The sequence below is a fragment of the Danaus plexippus genome, chromosome 10 (assembly GCF_018135715.1).
Source record: "Danaus plexippus chromosome 10, MEX_DaPlex, whole genome shotgun sequence".
Taxonomy (NCBI): domain Eukaryota; kingdom Metazoa; phylum Arthropoda; class Insecta; order Lepidoptera; family Nymphalidae; genus Danaus; species Danaus plexippus.
In genome coordinates this window covers 7,807,772-7,822,507 of record NC_083543.1, presented here as the reverse complement: position 1 = coordinate 7,822,507, position 14,736 = coordinate 7,807,772, and the positions used below count along the sequence as shown (strand labels likewise).

Sequence of the window (14,736 nt, the reverse complement as noted above, 5' to 3'; positions counted from 1 at the left end):
AGCGTGGGTTTACCTTACAAATTATTAACATCGTTTAGTAATAACCAATAGATGTAAAGCTTGTTGAATCTCATCTGTACATACGATTAAAAACACGCTCAATACATACGTTGTTAAAATTCTTTAATCCAAAATTCAGACGTAAAATTAATATATGGCGGCATTGACGTGAAGTTTCATTAAATACGGGTGTACGCCAGAGTAAACATTATATTGGCAATATTCTGAACAATCGCTCTCGTATTTTACCGATGTGTAATTAACTTCAGCGGGTCATCTACATAAGTTGCTACGAAGTTTTAAAATATACGATTATTAGACGTGTTCAAAGGATAAACTAAGAAAATCTACGTACATTTAAAACCAGTTTTTAAAGAAAACATTATCGTTCAGAAATAAATTAATATTAACATGGTTGTGTATTATCTTTAATTATGTTAATGGTTTGGACTATAAATATTTTTTATCAATCAAGTTTCTTAACCAGTCACAGTTTGAGCAGTTGCAGTACTACTCCGCAACAAGATTATTCTATCTAGTAGACACAACTTCAGTTCATGTCAAACACATTTTATAATCTCCAAACATTTGATTAAATTATTTATTTTATTATAACAATTCAATCCAATGCTTTTTCATATTATTGGCCTAATAGTACATTTAACGTAAATCGAATATGAAGCAGAATAGCCTATAGGCTACAATTATGTTATTTTACACGTTTCAATTAAATTTCAAATATTATTACAAACTAATTTAACAATAACATTAATGAATTTGAAGTGAGTCTGCTAATGGTTTTCGTGCTACTTACTACCAGCTTATTGCCGTTTGGACGTCCGTTAGTCCAAGTCTGCCTCCGACATTCTATCTCTATTCTATAACAAATTTAATTTAAATCATTTTAATGGTTCAGATGAGAAGGTAAGTAGAACAAACAAGACAGCTAGGTTTATTGTCGGATTTATAATATAAGTGTCAATTAAATACAATATTGGTATTGAGGATAATTTTAAAAATCCCTCTCGAAATATAGAAATTTTAGATAAATCTGTGAACAGATAAAGATAAATTTTTCTCAAGTTGTAAATTCAGAAAAGTATTGTTCCAATAATTTTATGTGGAATAAAATATTGCAAAGGATTTTCTTGAATGCAAGCCACGACTCTCAAGAAATCACTGCACGCTTCATAACATTATCCGCTATATAGCTGTTATATAACAAAAAATATGTTTTTCATTATTAAATTTTATAATACGTTTACTGTCCTTTGTATTTTATCTTTCAATTGACTGACAATATAAAAATGCCTGTTTCCAGTTTAGATTTCATGAATTCCATTAGTAATGAAAATAATACTGTGATTTGAAAAAAACATGTGTTAGGAACCACAAAGCGTAAGGTCGCAGGGCATCTGGCGACCAACGAGCGTGTGTCGGCTATTTTTATCACCATTACTGATATCGTCGCCAGAATGTACTGAAATATATAGCATCTACAAAATTCATTGTAAGTGAACATTATGGTGCACCCTTTGCATGATGTACGATGAAACATGGAAGATAGAGAACAAACAAAAAATATTTCTTCTTTCACAAGTAACAATGAAAAGGTGTTTTGAGAGCGTCAGTTTTCTTTCAGATGCTATCTTTGCAGTTTGGTCGATGGAAATTTTGTTATATTTTGTAACATTGTAAGTATTTTAATTATTATTATTATTTTTTAATGAAACGCGTAATATCAGAAACAGTTTCCTTCACGAAATTCGAGAAATTTTCATTCATTATAAATAATTTAATTCTTAATTAAGTCCATTCAAGATGAACAATTCATGTTATCGGATACATTTATAACACTTGTTGAAAATAATCCTGAATAGTGTTTCATAATTATTTATTTATATAACTGAAGTCAAAAAACTTGGCTTCAACTGTCATTAGAGTTCTGACTAATTTTAAAATGTCAATGACAAAATACTAAAAAAAATATGTTTCATAATACGTTTGTAACCTTGGATGAAATGTTACGTTAATGAAGTGTAATTTGAAATGAAATTATCTTTCATTGTTCTTAACCGACTTCCAAATAGAAGGACAATGCTAATTTTACAGATAGACCCTAATCGTGCAAAATTTCGTTGCACGCAAATTAATTATCATATTAGAATTTAAATAATTTATAACAACTAACTTTAAATTAAAACAAGAGCTTCAAAAAATATATAATATTCTGTCATATGATTGTTTACTTTATCTATTTGATGAAATACTCCACAGTTAGATCTCTTCATAGCCAGCCATTACTTTCTTTTTTCCATAATAGGTATCAATTTCCCATTCCAGTACGTCACTATAAACTGTTTCTATTGATAACATCGAACAAAACAAACAATAAAGATACAATGAAGCTTTTACGGAGATAGACCTTTTGTGGACTCTCTGCATAATATAAGGTTTTTTTGCACATTTATAAATAAGGCTATCTTACCAAATGTATTTTTCATTTGGGAAATTGAGATGCCTAAATCTTTTTTCTTTGCGAGTTTTTATTTCAAAAATTCAAAAGCGACCTTCGGTATGGACACTATATGTTCAAGTCTGACACTAATTATAGAAGAGGATTAGGCGCTAAGACTAGGATGCTACCACAATCATTTGATGCTTGATGGGGGGTTAAGTATATTAAAATTATTCCTACCATTCTCTACATCTTGGACAGAAAGGATTCATCCTACATAAAATTTGTTAAACCGGATTTAGCTCCAAAAACCGACGTACATTTGGCACTTTTACTGGTTTATTGGTTGGGACTCTTGTTTATCTTTTAAATCAGCGACAGTTTACCAAGACAGAAAAGTTTTCGCTAATCTAATAATCAGATAATACCTGAATGTATAAAATCAACACTAGAAATGTGTAGCAAACAAATGCTCTATAGACATTATATGAATGATAACATAAACTTAAAATTACCTTCGCCATGGAGACTTATTGACAACGGCGAACTTCCATTGAATTTTTGATCAGCGATATTTTGTTTTGGTTATTTTTATTTCACAGTGTAAATCTGAGCAGCGTAATGGAAAAAGTTGTACCGAGTATGCTGAACGCATTATGTACCATTAATATTCTAACGAGTTGGAGACAGCCACCGGTATATTCAATAACCATAATTAGAATATAAAAAGTTTTGCATCAAATTCCGTGTTCCTTCCTGAGAAATTGTAAAGTGCAGTCGATAATTGATAAAACGTTATTACAATGTGCTTTTTTTTCAAATGTCTATATGTCAAGTTATCAAACAGGGCTTAACGGAACAAAACCCTTCCATTTAAAAACAGATCTTCGTTAGAATGTTCCGAAAATTTCGTCGTCATACACTAAGCCTTGTAGTGTTATGTTATAATTAAATTTTAAACGCGAAAACGTGTCCTTAAACAAATTTTACTAACTAATATTTTTAAATATTTTTCTGTTTTAAAACTTGCTTATGTCTAATAAATTTAATCTAATATTTTATATATTAACCAGGATAATAAGTTTCTTTCAAAGAAAAATAAGCAAAACAAAATAAAATACAATTGAACAACTAAAAGCCTGCATGTTATGAGAAAACATAGTAACATAAAATCCCTCATACATCCTCGATAATATCTAGCTGTATACTCGTACATACATCAAAATGAACCGATTTTATTTCTTGGACGCTTTAAAACTTTGATGAAGTCAAAATAAGATGTAGAAAAGTTTTTGTCAGTAGGATTGCCTGCATAAGGTTTTAATAGGTCTTAGAATGTAGCAAACTTTAAAGCAGTGGATCCTTATTGCTGTAGGTGGCCAATAGGTCGTTACACGCCTCAGCTGGAACGACACCACGCCACGGACAACGCAAAAAATATAAAAAAGTTATATTTAGTTATAACCGATAATCTCATGGCAACTATATAATGAACCTATTATATTTCCTTAATGGATTGGACTGACAGAATTTCTCAAATATATGTATTACGTGATAACATCTGTTTGAACATAAGATGTATTCAGAAGAAAAATGAGTTATCAGAATTCATTAAGTCTTTATTTTTAAATGTAAAGAAAGAACTGAAGTAGTCTTCCCTTCACTTTATGTAGATTAGAAAATGTTCTTTTTGAACAATAAAATTTATATTTAAATTAATATTAAGTGCAGCTCAAAACGACCATACAAAGAGACTACTTTTAATACTATTTCACACTAAGAGTGCATTAAACTTCGGAATAAAATGGATAAAGATCAAACGGACATTAAAATCGAGTACAATACAGTACAGAATGGTGTGCATAGTAAAAGTTCATCAACACGGGCTGACGTGACAATACGAGGGTGGGATGGGGTCTCCCCATGACATGGCGCTGGCATGCCACCCCCAGATTAGTGCCCTTACAGATTGACGTCCATTTTATAGCGTTTTACTCGTATTGGCTTCGATAAACCGTTGACGCGTAAACGCAGCTAGATTTTGCAGGTTAAATTCAAATAAAAGTACCCACTGAAAAAACGCTTATGTGAAACAGACTTTATATTTTTCAACAATATAATTTAAGTGATATATGAACAAAATGTATGCGAAACATTTATTGGCTTATCTTGTGTTGTATCATTGTAAAGTTTGAATGCGAGGCGCGGTCTGTATCAATGATTTTTTAAATGTTTTATATTCTGATCACTAAATTTGATAAAAGTCACTCAAAAATTTAATATCTTTGCCTAATCTTTGTTTTAGAACAAATCTGATATATTTATATAATCAGCTCTAACAATTGTATCTATATCTAAATTGATACTTATCGTGTCGTCTCACTATATTGTTCTCTGATACCTCTAAATTTAGAGCGTAATGGTTATAGTCTATAAAAATGTACGTACTGTAGATATGTTTAATTATTTTACCCTAATATTTCTAACTGAACTATAGTTTGGAATAACACGTATAAACCTCTTATAATATAAATATTTAGTTAATATATATGGTGTTCAAACATTTAAGTAAACAATTCAATTTGTCGTGTCTCGAAGTTGCCCTTGAAGCAATACAAACTACATATCAGTGATAATTAATATGTATATAGATAGTGGATTGTTAACTCGGTAAGATTATCGTTTCATATATTTAACTGAATAAATGATTCAAATAAAGGAATGATCTCTAAGAGAAGGGTATTGAAGACATCTTTATATGTAGAAAATTTTAAAAGAAGCTTAATACTTTCAAATTTCAAAAACTACTTTTATCAAGTCACTTAACATTTTCCGAAGGATGCTGTCAGTAGTTATAAACCAAGTCTTAATTTTATAGAGAATATTTAATAAAATAAAAAGAACGTATGCATAGAGGAAAATTATACATAAATGATTATAGGTATTATAAGAAAATTCTAAAATAAATAACATTTTTAGCCATACTAAAAGGCTCGCACCGTTTTTTATAACAGAAGATTCACAAAATCTAATCATTTCAATTTCAATTTGGATATCTAAAATTTGTATTTAAACAGAACAAATTCTATTAACTTTGGCCTAACTGAGTCCTTGACGCCTTTTACGACCGCCTCAAGTTTACGACCTGCGTGATATTGAACATCGAATGTCACGATAAAATAGTACTGCCTAATGTTACAAATTCATTTAAATAAACAATCTTTATTTACGGAACACATTAAAATCAATAGTAGACATTGCTTATTACCCAATATTGTGTTTGTCTCAAGGGATCGGCTATATTTATTTATAAAAACTAAACTTTTATTTCTTTTGACCTAAAAATACTTTGAGAACTTTTAACATGTATGTACATTTTTCTTTAAATGAAGTATGAGTATTGTCCTTACCATAAAGTTAGTTTGAGAAAAACTAGCAAATAAACAAGACACAAACCTCATATATCTCCATCCGTATATCAGATAACAAGAGATCAGTTGTGCTTCGTATCCTGTGCACTGCATCTACTACACCTATTAACTACCTACAGACATTGTATTAACCATAATGTTCGCGGTGAGTCCTTCGTTAAAATGTATACGAAGTTATAAATATCTAGAACGCAAAGATCTCATTACACTACGATGTTTATTAATAAATGTTCTTCGAACCTATAAGGCTACCCTGATCCCCGAAGGTCATGGCATTTTAAGCTTAACACCTCAAAAGGTTTGTAAAAGAAGTTTTCACATGAGCGAAGCACTAACAACAATAATCTATACTTTTAAATTTATATTTAAAATGTGACCAACAAAATGCAAAACTTCTTCAAATATTTTCAACTCTCTAACAATAACACGTTAATTTTTAACATATTTCTGCTACACTTTCAAGGTATAGTCCCTTAACATGACCCTTGCATCATTTCCTTGACGTAATTCTAACTACGTGCCTATTTTTTCAACACGTTCGATGTCCCGAATGATGTTGTTTCTTCGAGGTTTTCCCTATGCAGAACTGTTTGTTACATACTTCCTTCACTTATGATTTAATGTTATTTTTCTAACATACAAAATTATTAAATAGGATATTCATAATGTATGCATTCTTTTCATACTTCGTAAAGAACAGACGGGCCCCGAGATAAAAATGCCTTAAATTTATTTCTAAATATCTTCTCATGTGAAATTCAATGCATTCAAAATATATTTTGGTAATCTTGATATAATATACAAAACAAGAAAGTCAAACTATATTACAAATTAATATTTCATCTTCCATCTCTCTAGACCACAGTTTATTCTCTCTTGAATAATTGATAAAATATTGACCTTGTGTCACGGAATTGAAAAACATCTGTTCATTCAGACTTTGGTCCAATACATGCTTTTACAGTTTCTTCAACTTTTTTTGTACATTTGAATATAATGTTCCATTTAAAATGACTTCGTTCAAGAAAATCTGTTTAGCAATTAGTATATAAATAATCGATTCATTTTACTTTATTATGACTACATGACAGCAATTATCAAAGGTATGCATTCAGAATCTCAATGAAACTTCGCTGTGAAAAATATGTGTCCATGTAATCCTATGTTTTAATACGGAGTAAACTCTTAAATCGCTCAATAAAGATTAAACTTACAGAGCATGTCCTTACAAATTTTATATCTGAACTATATGGGGTTGCTACTTTCGATATTTTTCTCTTTTGATCTTAACAATCGAGTTTATATGTGATGCATATTAAAAATATTTTGCATTATAAAAAAAATTAAAGCGGAGTACCTAAATAAGATAAAAAAATTAAAAGCTAGGTTAAAATAGACTTCGTTTATATACCGTCAACTCAATACCTTACTTAAACACATTATACGGAAACTGTTAATATGTTTTCTTAAGTACAACTATGACATTTAATTTCAAAACCTACACATACCTCAAGTTAACTCAGCAATAGATTTGCATACTAAACTGTAAAATTGAAAAGCAATGTACACAATACATTGTGTGTTACGTACGCGCAACATATGAAAAAATAAATGAACGTCGTTGTATGGATAGAATATCACATAACGAGTGACGTGGCTGACTCCGCGGAACGAACACCAAGCTGTGTGAACCAGAAGATTCCTGATACCACACAAGCTATGGAATGGTATTGCTATCCTTACATCGGGGCAATCATGTAGTCTTAAGTATAGGATATAAGTTTCAATATGTAATTCTTATTATAATACACATATACGTAAGTTTCGTAGTTTTCCTGGAACCTCTGGTTGCCACTCTACATAATTTGCGTTACGTTTACCGAAAACACAAACACGCGATACATTTGAAAACAATGTTTAAAAAAAACGTTATCAATAATGATATGAAGAAACACTATAATATTTTACATTCTATTCATACCCTTCAGGATACGATCGTAAAGTCCACTGTAATAAAGAAATGCTAATGGTCGTTTTACGGGCGTCCTTTTTATGATCTTTTAACTTATCATTACTGGTAAATTGTGTCATGTAGGTCACTTTTATGGTATAATACTTTTGATTATATATATTAAAGGAAATTGCTGTAAAAATCATTAAAGATAACACTAGTTGCTTTATATGCAATGAAGACTTTAATACTTAATGTTACATTATTAACAGTCCAATACACTTCTGTTTTACTAGTAAAGATTTTAAATAGAGTTAAATAGATTGAGAAATTAAAATACAGGTAATATATAATATTAATTCAACCTTCAATTGTAATGTAATTTATTATCTTAGATTTCAATATTTAAATGGATCAAGTTAACTGTGCGTGACCCTGACCGATGCTTTATATTTAAAGACATAATGAAGTAATAAAATTTGAGACATTTCTGTGTGTGTGTTGTAAATACACGCCATTCAATGTGGTGGTAAGTAGTTTATAATCTTAGACACATGTTAGAGGTAAAACAAAAACAAAGCATGCAGACATACGAAACCAAACAAAAAACATTAGTCCATAAAACGATCAAACACGCACTGGTTTATGAATTATTACCAAAGTAAATACAACCGAGAAAACGGTCCATTAACATCTAATAGATTTAAAAAATGCCCGTCTCTCAACTCTTAATAGACACGACCTAAAACCGCCAATAACAAAATTTGTATACTCCAACGAATAAAAATATATTGATTTTTTTAAGCGAAATATTTTATTCAAAATTATATACAGGATCGATAACTATGATTATAACCTTTTCTTACAAAGCCAGTCGTATAATGTTGTATGTCGAGTTTTTTTCCAAGTTTTAGCACACGAGCGATAGAACTACAAGGCTAATACCATTCTTATGGTAATTTTAACATTCTTTGTCATTTCCGAGCTTGACATTTTCATTATTAACAGTCCGTATCACAGTCACTAGTGTGTTATTATACATACATGTAGGAATTTCGTTGTGAACTCTTTGACATCAATAGAGGTATAATGTTGGGAGGATATGTCATACTATATTAGTACGGTAGTACCTAATACTAGGATATGGACTAAGCAAACACAAGCCTCACACCGATACCTGGCGACGAGGAACGCGCCTTGAATGTAGGAGCAATCATCACGGTCTCTGTAAATCAATCAAAACCATCAAAAACTATAATTATATATAATGTACCCAATTTTTTAAATTCGAACCGATTTTTTCACGCATTTTCAGTAGTCGTGTTATCAGGAAAAGATAACAATGTTGTCCATACGTAAGAAACATTATCTCGAAGTGATTAAAATGTACAGCTAAATTATATGCGGAAATGAAAAAAGTAATATTCTGCGACATCATTACACTAGAAATTTTGATAAAAAATATATATATATATATATAGATTATAGAACATTGACACTGTAATCTGTTAAAGTGGTACGGAGAAATCAAGTGACGGTAAGATGAAGGTCGATTGTTGAAGAAAATTGCAATCAATTGATTTATCAGCGATGAGCCGATACGCGAGTTAATAACAGATAGAACATTACAACTTACAACGATTTGTGAACATTAAAAAACAATTATTCTAATCAAACATTAAACAGAATACGTTGTGAATATTATTGAGGATATAAATAGCTAACGGTGCGAGTGATAAGAAAACTGTTCGGTAAGGTGAAGGCTGTGAGGGATGCGTCACTCCAACGTTAAGTAAATATTGAATTAACACTAACAGAATGTTCGCGGTGAAAGCTACGGTCAGAATAATCAAACAATATACTTTGTATGTTTGAGACGATGAATTCGGGACTGTATATCTTGGAATTTCGCTCTGACTGAACATTTATTTGAGTTTGATTAAAGTTTATAAAGCCTAGCTCTGAATGAACCTCTTGCTACGAAGTAATTATTGTTATGCGTGAATATTTACATTTATTCTACGATGTTATTTATTATTCATTTATACGAATTTTTTCATTATATTATATCTTGTTTGATAAGTGAAGAGTAACAACAGTATAATATCATTATTGTATAAGACAGTACTCCGATTTGATTTCGCCCAAAAAAATATTATAATAAGAGCCCTCGGACTCTTGCTAAAGTCCAACACCGAGAATATATTTTAATATTTTGGAAGACATTGTACTTATCTATCCTGCAGTGGACATGTTAAATATTTAGTCAAAAAAAATATACTATTTTTCAATCAATTGTATCTAAAATAATAACTAAATATATCCCCACCATTTTAAATGATCCTAAATGACATTTTAAACACTTCTTTATTCAAATACTTGTATAAATATTTATTTTATTAAAAGCCAGACGTGTGTAGCGACCTTTACAAATGTCAATCAAATATCTTTGAGTATTTTGTTTCGGTTATATCAATATTTTACGTTAAATAACAGATTTAATATATAATTACTGTGATCGGAACGCGGCTGTAGTTATTATATTATAAATTATTCATGGTTATTCTATGGATTATGACCGAGGTTAATTATAAACATAGCCTTTTATGTTTATTACAGATAATAAATAGATTACAAAACCTTGGTAAAGTTAGAAGACACTAATATAAGATAAGCAGGGCAAATGAATCAACCAGGTGCCTGCCAATTGGCGTGGCCGACGACTTCATACGGATTTAGACTAGTGTCATATTAAAATAATCAGGTAATGTGTATTCCCCATATTATATAACTATATTTAAATGTATCGCATTCAATCTAACTTACAGGAGACACATAAAATAAATAAAATATCCATTAGTTCGTGTTTAATGATTTTTTAATGTGAATAAGATTTAATTAAAATTCTTTTTCAAAATCCATATTAATGATAATAAAAAATAACTGTAACCGTTCGAAATATATTTATATACAAAGAAATTGAATTTCATGAAGTCGATTCATGAAAATTTAATTAAAATTAAAAAGTTTTCGAAGCGACAGAATATAGTTAATAAAGTGATTGATACGTATTGCATCGAAACAATAGTTACCAAAATTAATTTAAAACAACAATAATATTTTATGGTATTCTCCTACGAACATTAAGTATAATATGTTAAATCTATTATAATGTTATAAATGTTCATTACAATCCTTTTAGGCCTCCGTTACTTTTATCTTATCGCTTTTAATTACGGAAGCTCAACGTATTTGAAATAACATGATTTAATTTACCTCCGTGTTATACTCTGTGGCGTAAGGGACGGGTGTTATAATTGCGTGAATATGATTCGCTACAATCCTGCGACAAAAACAGGCTTTTCGAAAACATTAATCAATTATTTAGCTAGGATGAATATCTCACACATAGTGATGTTTTTTTTCTCTTGTTATCGATAGTAAAGGCTTTCTTCGCGCTAAATTAATTACATACATGAAAAACATTAACTTCAAGTATCTGACATCGGGGTATTTTTAATTGTCATCAAGACTAAAATTAATTATACTAAAATATCCTTAAATTACTTTAACACGTAGGTATGTGTGTAAGGAATATATATCCGAATTGAATTTAAACTACAATATTTTAGACACCTCGTCTGCCCGTGATCACGGTTGCTGCAAAGTAACCGAAACGTCGGGATTATGTAGTTTTTAAATAATAAAATCCGCGTAGTAAATCCGAATAATACTAGTTTCATTTACAATATTTTAATTAAAATTTTTGTAAAGTACTTATGATAGTTATAAAAGCTCAATTTGTATTCTCAAAGTTATATATATAGTTATAGTGTAGGTATTATTTTCATGATTTACATGAGATATCGAGGATCTAGCATGAATTGGGCAGGGCTGTCACAGATGAATGCGTCAGCGCACAAATAGAGCCCAGATCCTGTTCAGTGTGTGAATCAACCGCGCCTATACCCTACCCCATATGATTATCAATGATTTAATAAAAAAATACGCATGAATTAAATGTAACTAAGTGTGCTTTGTACGCGTTGTTTATTCATTTTATTGAATAACTTATTGGGATGGAATTATTTTATGTTAAATTTAATGACTTTCTTCTACGACATTTACCAATGTAAATAAAGATTTTATACATACATACAGAAGTTAGTAGATTGTTTAAAAAAGTTATTTACTTAAAATTATAATGTTCATGAACCAATTTAAATGTCAGATAAAATATAATAATATTAAATAAAAGTTATCTTTGAATGTTTGTATGTAGATATCTTCAGTTGCAATAACCCAGCGGGATCTGCATTTTAATCTGTTTTCAAGTAAAACCTCGTAAACTGTGAGAGCAATTTCGCGTAATCCAGAGTCAAGTTATCTCGCTGAGATATATTGCTTTTGTCGCTATTTTCAATAATTATATATTTATTGATTAAGTTGAACTTGCGTTCTCTTTAATATGACAAATTATAGTTTGTTTTATGCGACGGTAAATATAGAAATAATATCTAAAAAAAATAAATGTCTTTTACGCTGTATTAATAATTTTGTACAAATACAAAATCCGTTATACGTTATTCCCTTGGTGTATTTTAATATAGATATTACTATGAACTAAGAGGCCCTTTTGAATGTTAAATTTCAAGCTATTATGAGATGAAACATGAGGTAATAATATGACCCACTGAGTCTAATGAATGTATGCGTCATTCTGTTATCAAACGATTAGCCGCCTTTTAGGATACCGAGTTGGAAATTTCTGTAATTGGCTCTTCATGGTCTGTTCATTGAATCACCAATCTAGATTCCCTATTGTTCTAAATTCACAATCCATTCTGACATTGTTATAGTCTTGTATATAACAAAACAATTATCATTAAATCGTTAATTCTAGATATTTGTTAAATATAAAAAAAATACGTCTTATCTGTACATAACTTGATATGTTATTCGCGAGACCTTTTCAATATCGTCGCTACCTGAGCGGCGCTATGTAAAGGAGACCATTTGTTTTTATTACTGCCACAATTTATGTTGTAGAAAAATTCAATATGCTGATAGTAACAACGCTTATGGGATAAACAGAGAACAGCTTTATTTTTATTATTGTTTACTGGTTTATTTGGAATAAAGTTTTTTACGAGCATGTACATGAATACATCCTCATTGTAATAAATTGGCTGATCGTTTTAATTAAGCTCCAAAATTATTATTTCATTTAAGTAACATTTCAAACGGAAATAGACCGTTAATAGTTTGTTTGGAAAACAATTATAATATATATCTTTTTTTTAATCACAATATTTGTAACTGTATATATTATGGTGACGTTAAACTTATATCCGTGTTTCATGGTCATTAAAGGAAAAAAAAACAAAGGCGTGACAAATGATAGCCTGGCCGGGTTCACCTTTGACATCGAAGTTTCACATTTCTTAATCACGACAAGAAAGGAGAGACGGAGATTGGAAAAATCGCTGCACAGTATCCTCTTTGCAAAGCAACGGGGATCAAAATCCATCTCGACTGTACAGTGCAAAGAAAACCCTTTGCTTTATAGTTTTGTCGCGTTATTTACGCGAATAACGAGATATCTCTGCCACGAAATGAGGCAGCATAGCTTTTACACATATCTTCTTTTTCCGTTGCTCAAATTATATCTATAACTAAAACTGTCAAAGCAGTTATTAAAATTAATTTCGGAATCATCTGTCAAATTTTATCAAAAACCTTATATTATAACGCAATTAATATTCAAATATGCTAACGTATTTATTAACTCAACGTTATCTTCAGTGAATTCATCTTTATATTGTCGAAAAACCATTTACTTGTAGTTTATTTTTTACTTAAAAGTCACATCTCAATTCATTTGACCTGACCGAGTCGCGATGTTAATTAATTAACGCCAGCTCCTTGTGATATTAAAAAACGAAACTGTATAAAATATTTCATCAAGGGATAGGGCTTACGTTAATTAGTTTTTTATTCACATATATTTTTTATTTACGTATACAATTCAAAGACGGTTTTTGTAGGCACGGAGCAAACCATCAGATAACCCTTTAGTTATATTTGTTATTCTGTAAACGTGCATTGAGATTTCTTTTTATCCACTTCTATCTTTAAAAGGCTATGGTAGACAAGCGGCGGGTATATCGAATGCTAATTAGGATTTACGTAGGAACATTCAGTAACAATTCCCACAAACCTAACGCATAATGAATGGATGTATTTTATACTAGAATTATAAGTAAAAGGATTACTGGCGCCATCAACTGGGTGTGTTACAACCATGACCTACATATACGACCATGACGTCGGCACTACCTTTTATATTAGTAAGGAATTTTCGGGTACATTTAAATAGTTATATGGAGAAATCAAAGAAAGAAAATACTAACATTTTTTGTACAAAAACTATATTAGCTTATGTTGACATTCTTCTGAAACAGAAAGAATGAAAGAGTTTTAATTATAAAGTTTGTCCAAGGGATTTATTTTTAACGCGTTTAAAGTCGAGCGGGGAAGTAGTTTAGCGGAGAGGATGGTGTATTGAATTACATCCGATTTGAGATAACGTCCTCGACTTGTGATTGGAAAAATATATACTGCACAGAACACTTGATGCGGACACGCGAAAAGTTTTTTATTTCATATTACAATGACAAACACGTCAACTTTACACAACGACATATTTTGTAAATATATTATGACAGTATAATGACAGATTTTTTTATTATCGTACATGCTATTAAAAATGTTTTACAGTATATTATAACGTATGTATCAATCAGATATAATTACAATATTCCGTAACAATAGCCAATTACTGATCACGGGACAAAGAGGTGGCTCTTTTGTTTCATTAAGGGTAATTGCGGTTC

The 14,736-nt window shown here is 30.2% G+C and overlaps 1 protein-coding gene across 13 annotated transcripts in view; it reads right to left on the bottom strand.

Moving 5' to 3' along the window:
* The window catches only part of LOC116766665 (sorbin and SH3 domain-containing protein 1), a 93,170-nt gene that overhangs the window by 32,171 nt on the left and 46,263 nt on the right, over window positions 1–14,736 (bottom strand). For 10 of the 13 annotated variants that reach the window (XM_061521458.1, XM_061521460.1, XM_061521461.1 and 7 more), the window contains one exon: window positions 9,018–9,065. The exons of the other annotated variants lie outside the window; for them this stretch is intronic. In XM_061521458.1, the coding sequence (XP_061377442.1) occupies window positions 9,018–9,065 (48 nt within the window). The remainder of the gene's footprint in view (window positions 1–9,017; window positions 9,066–14,736) is intronic. 13 annotated transcript variants of the gene reach the window in all.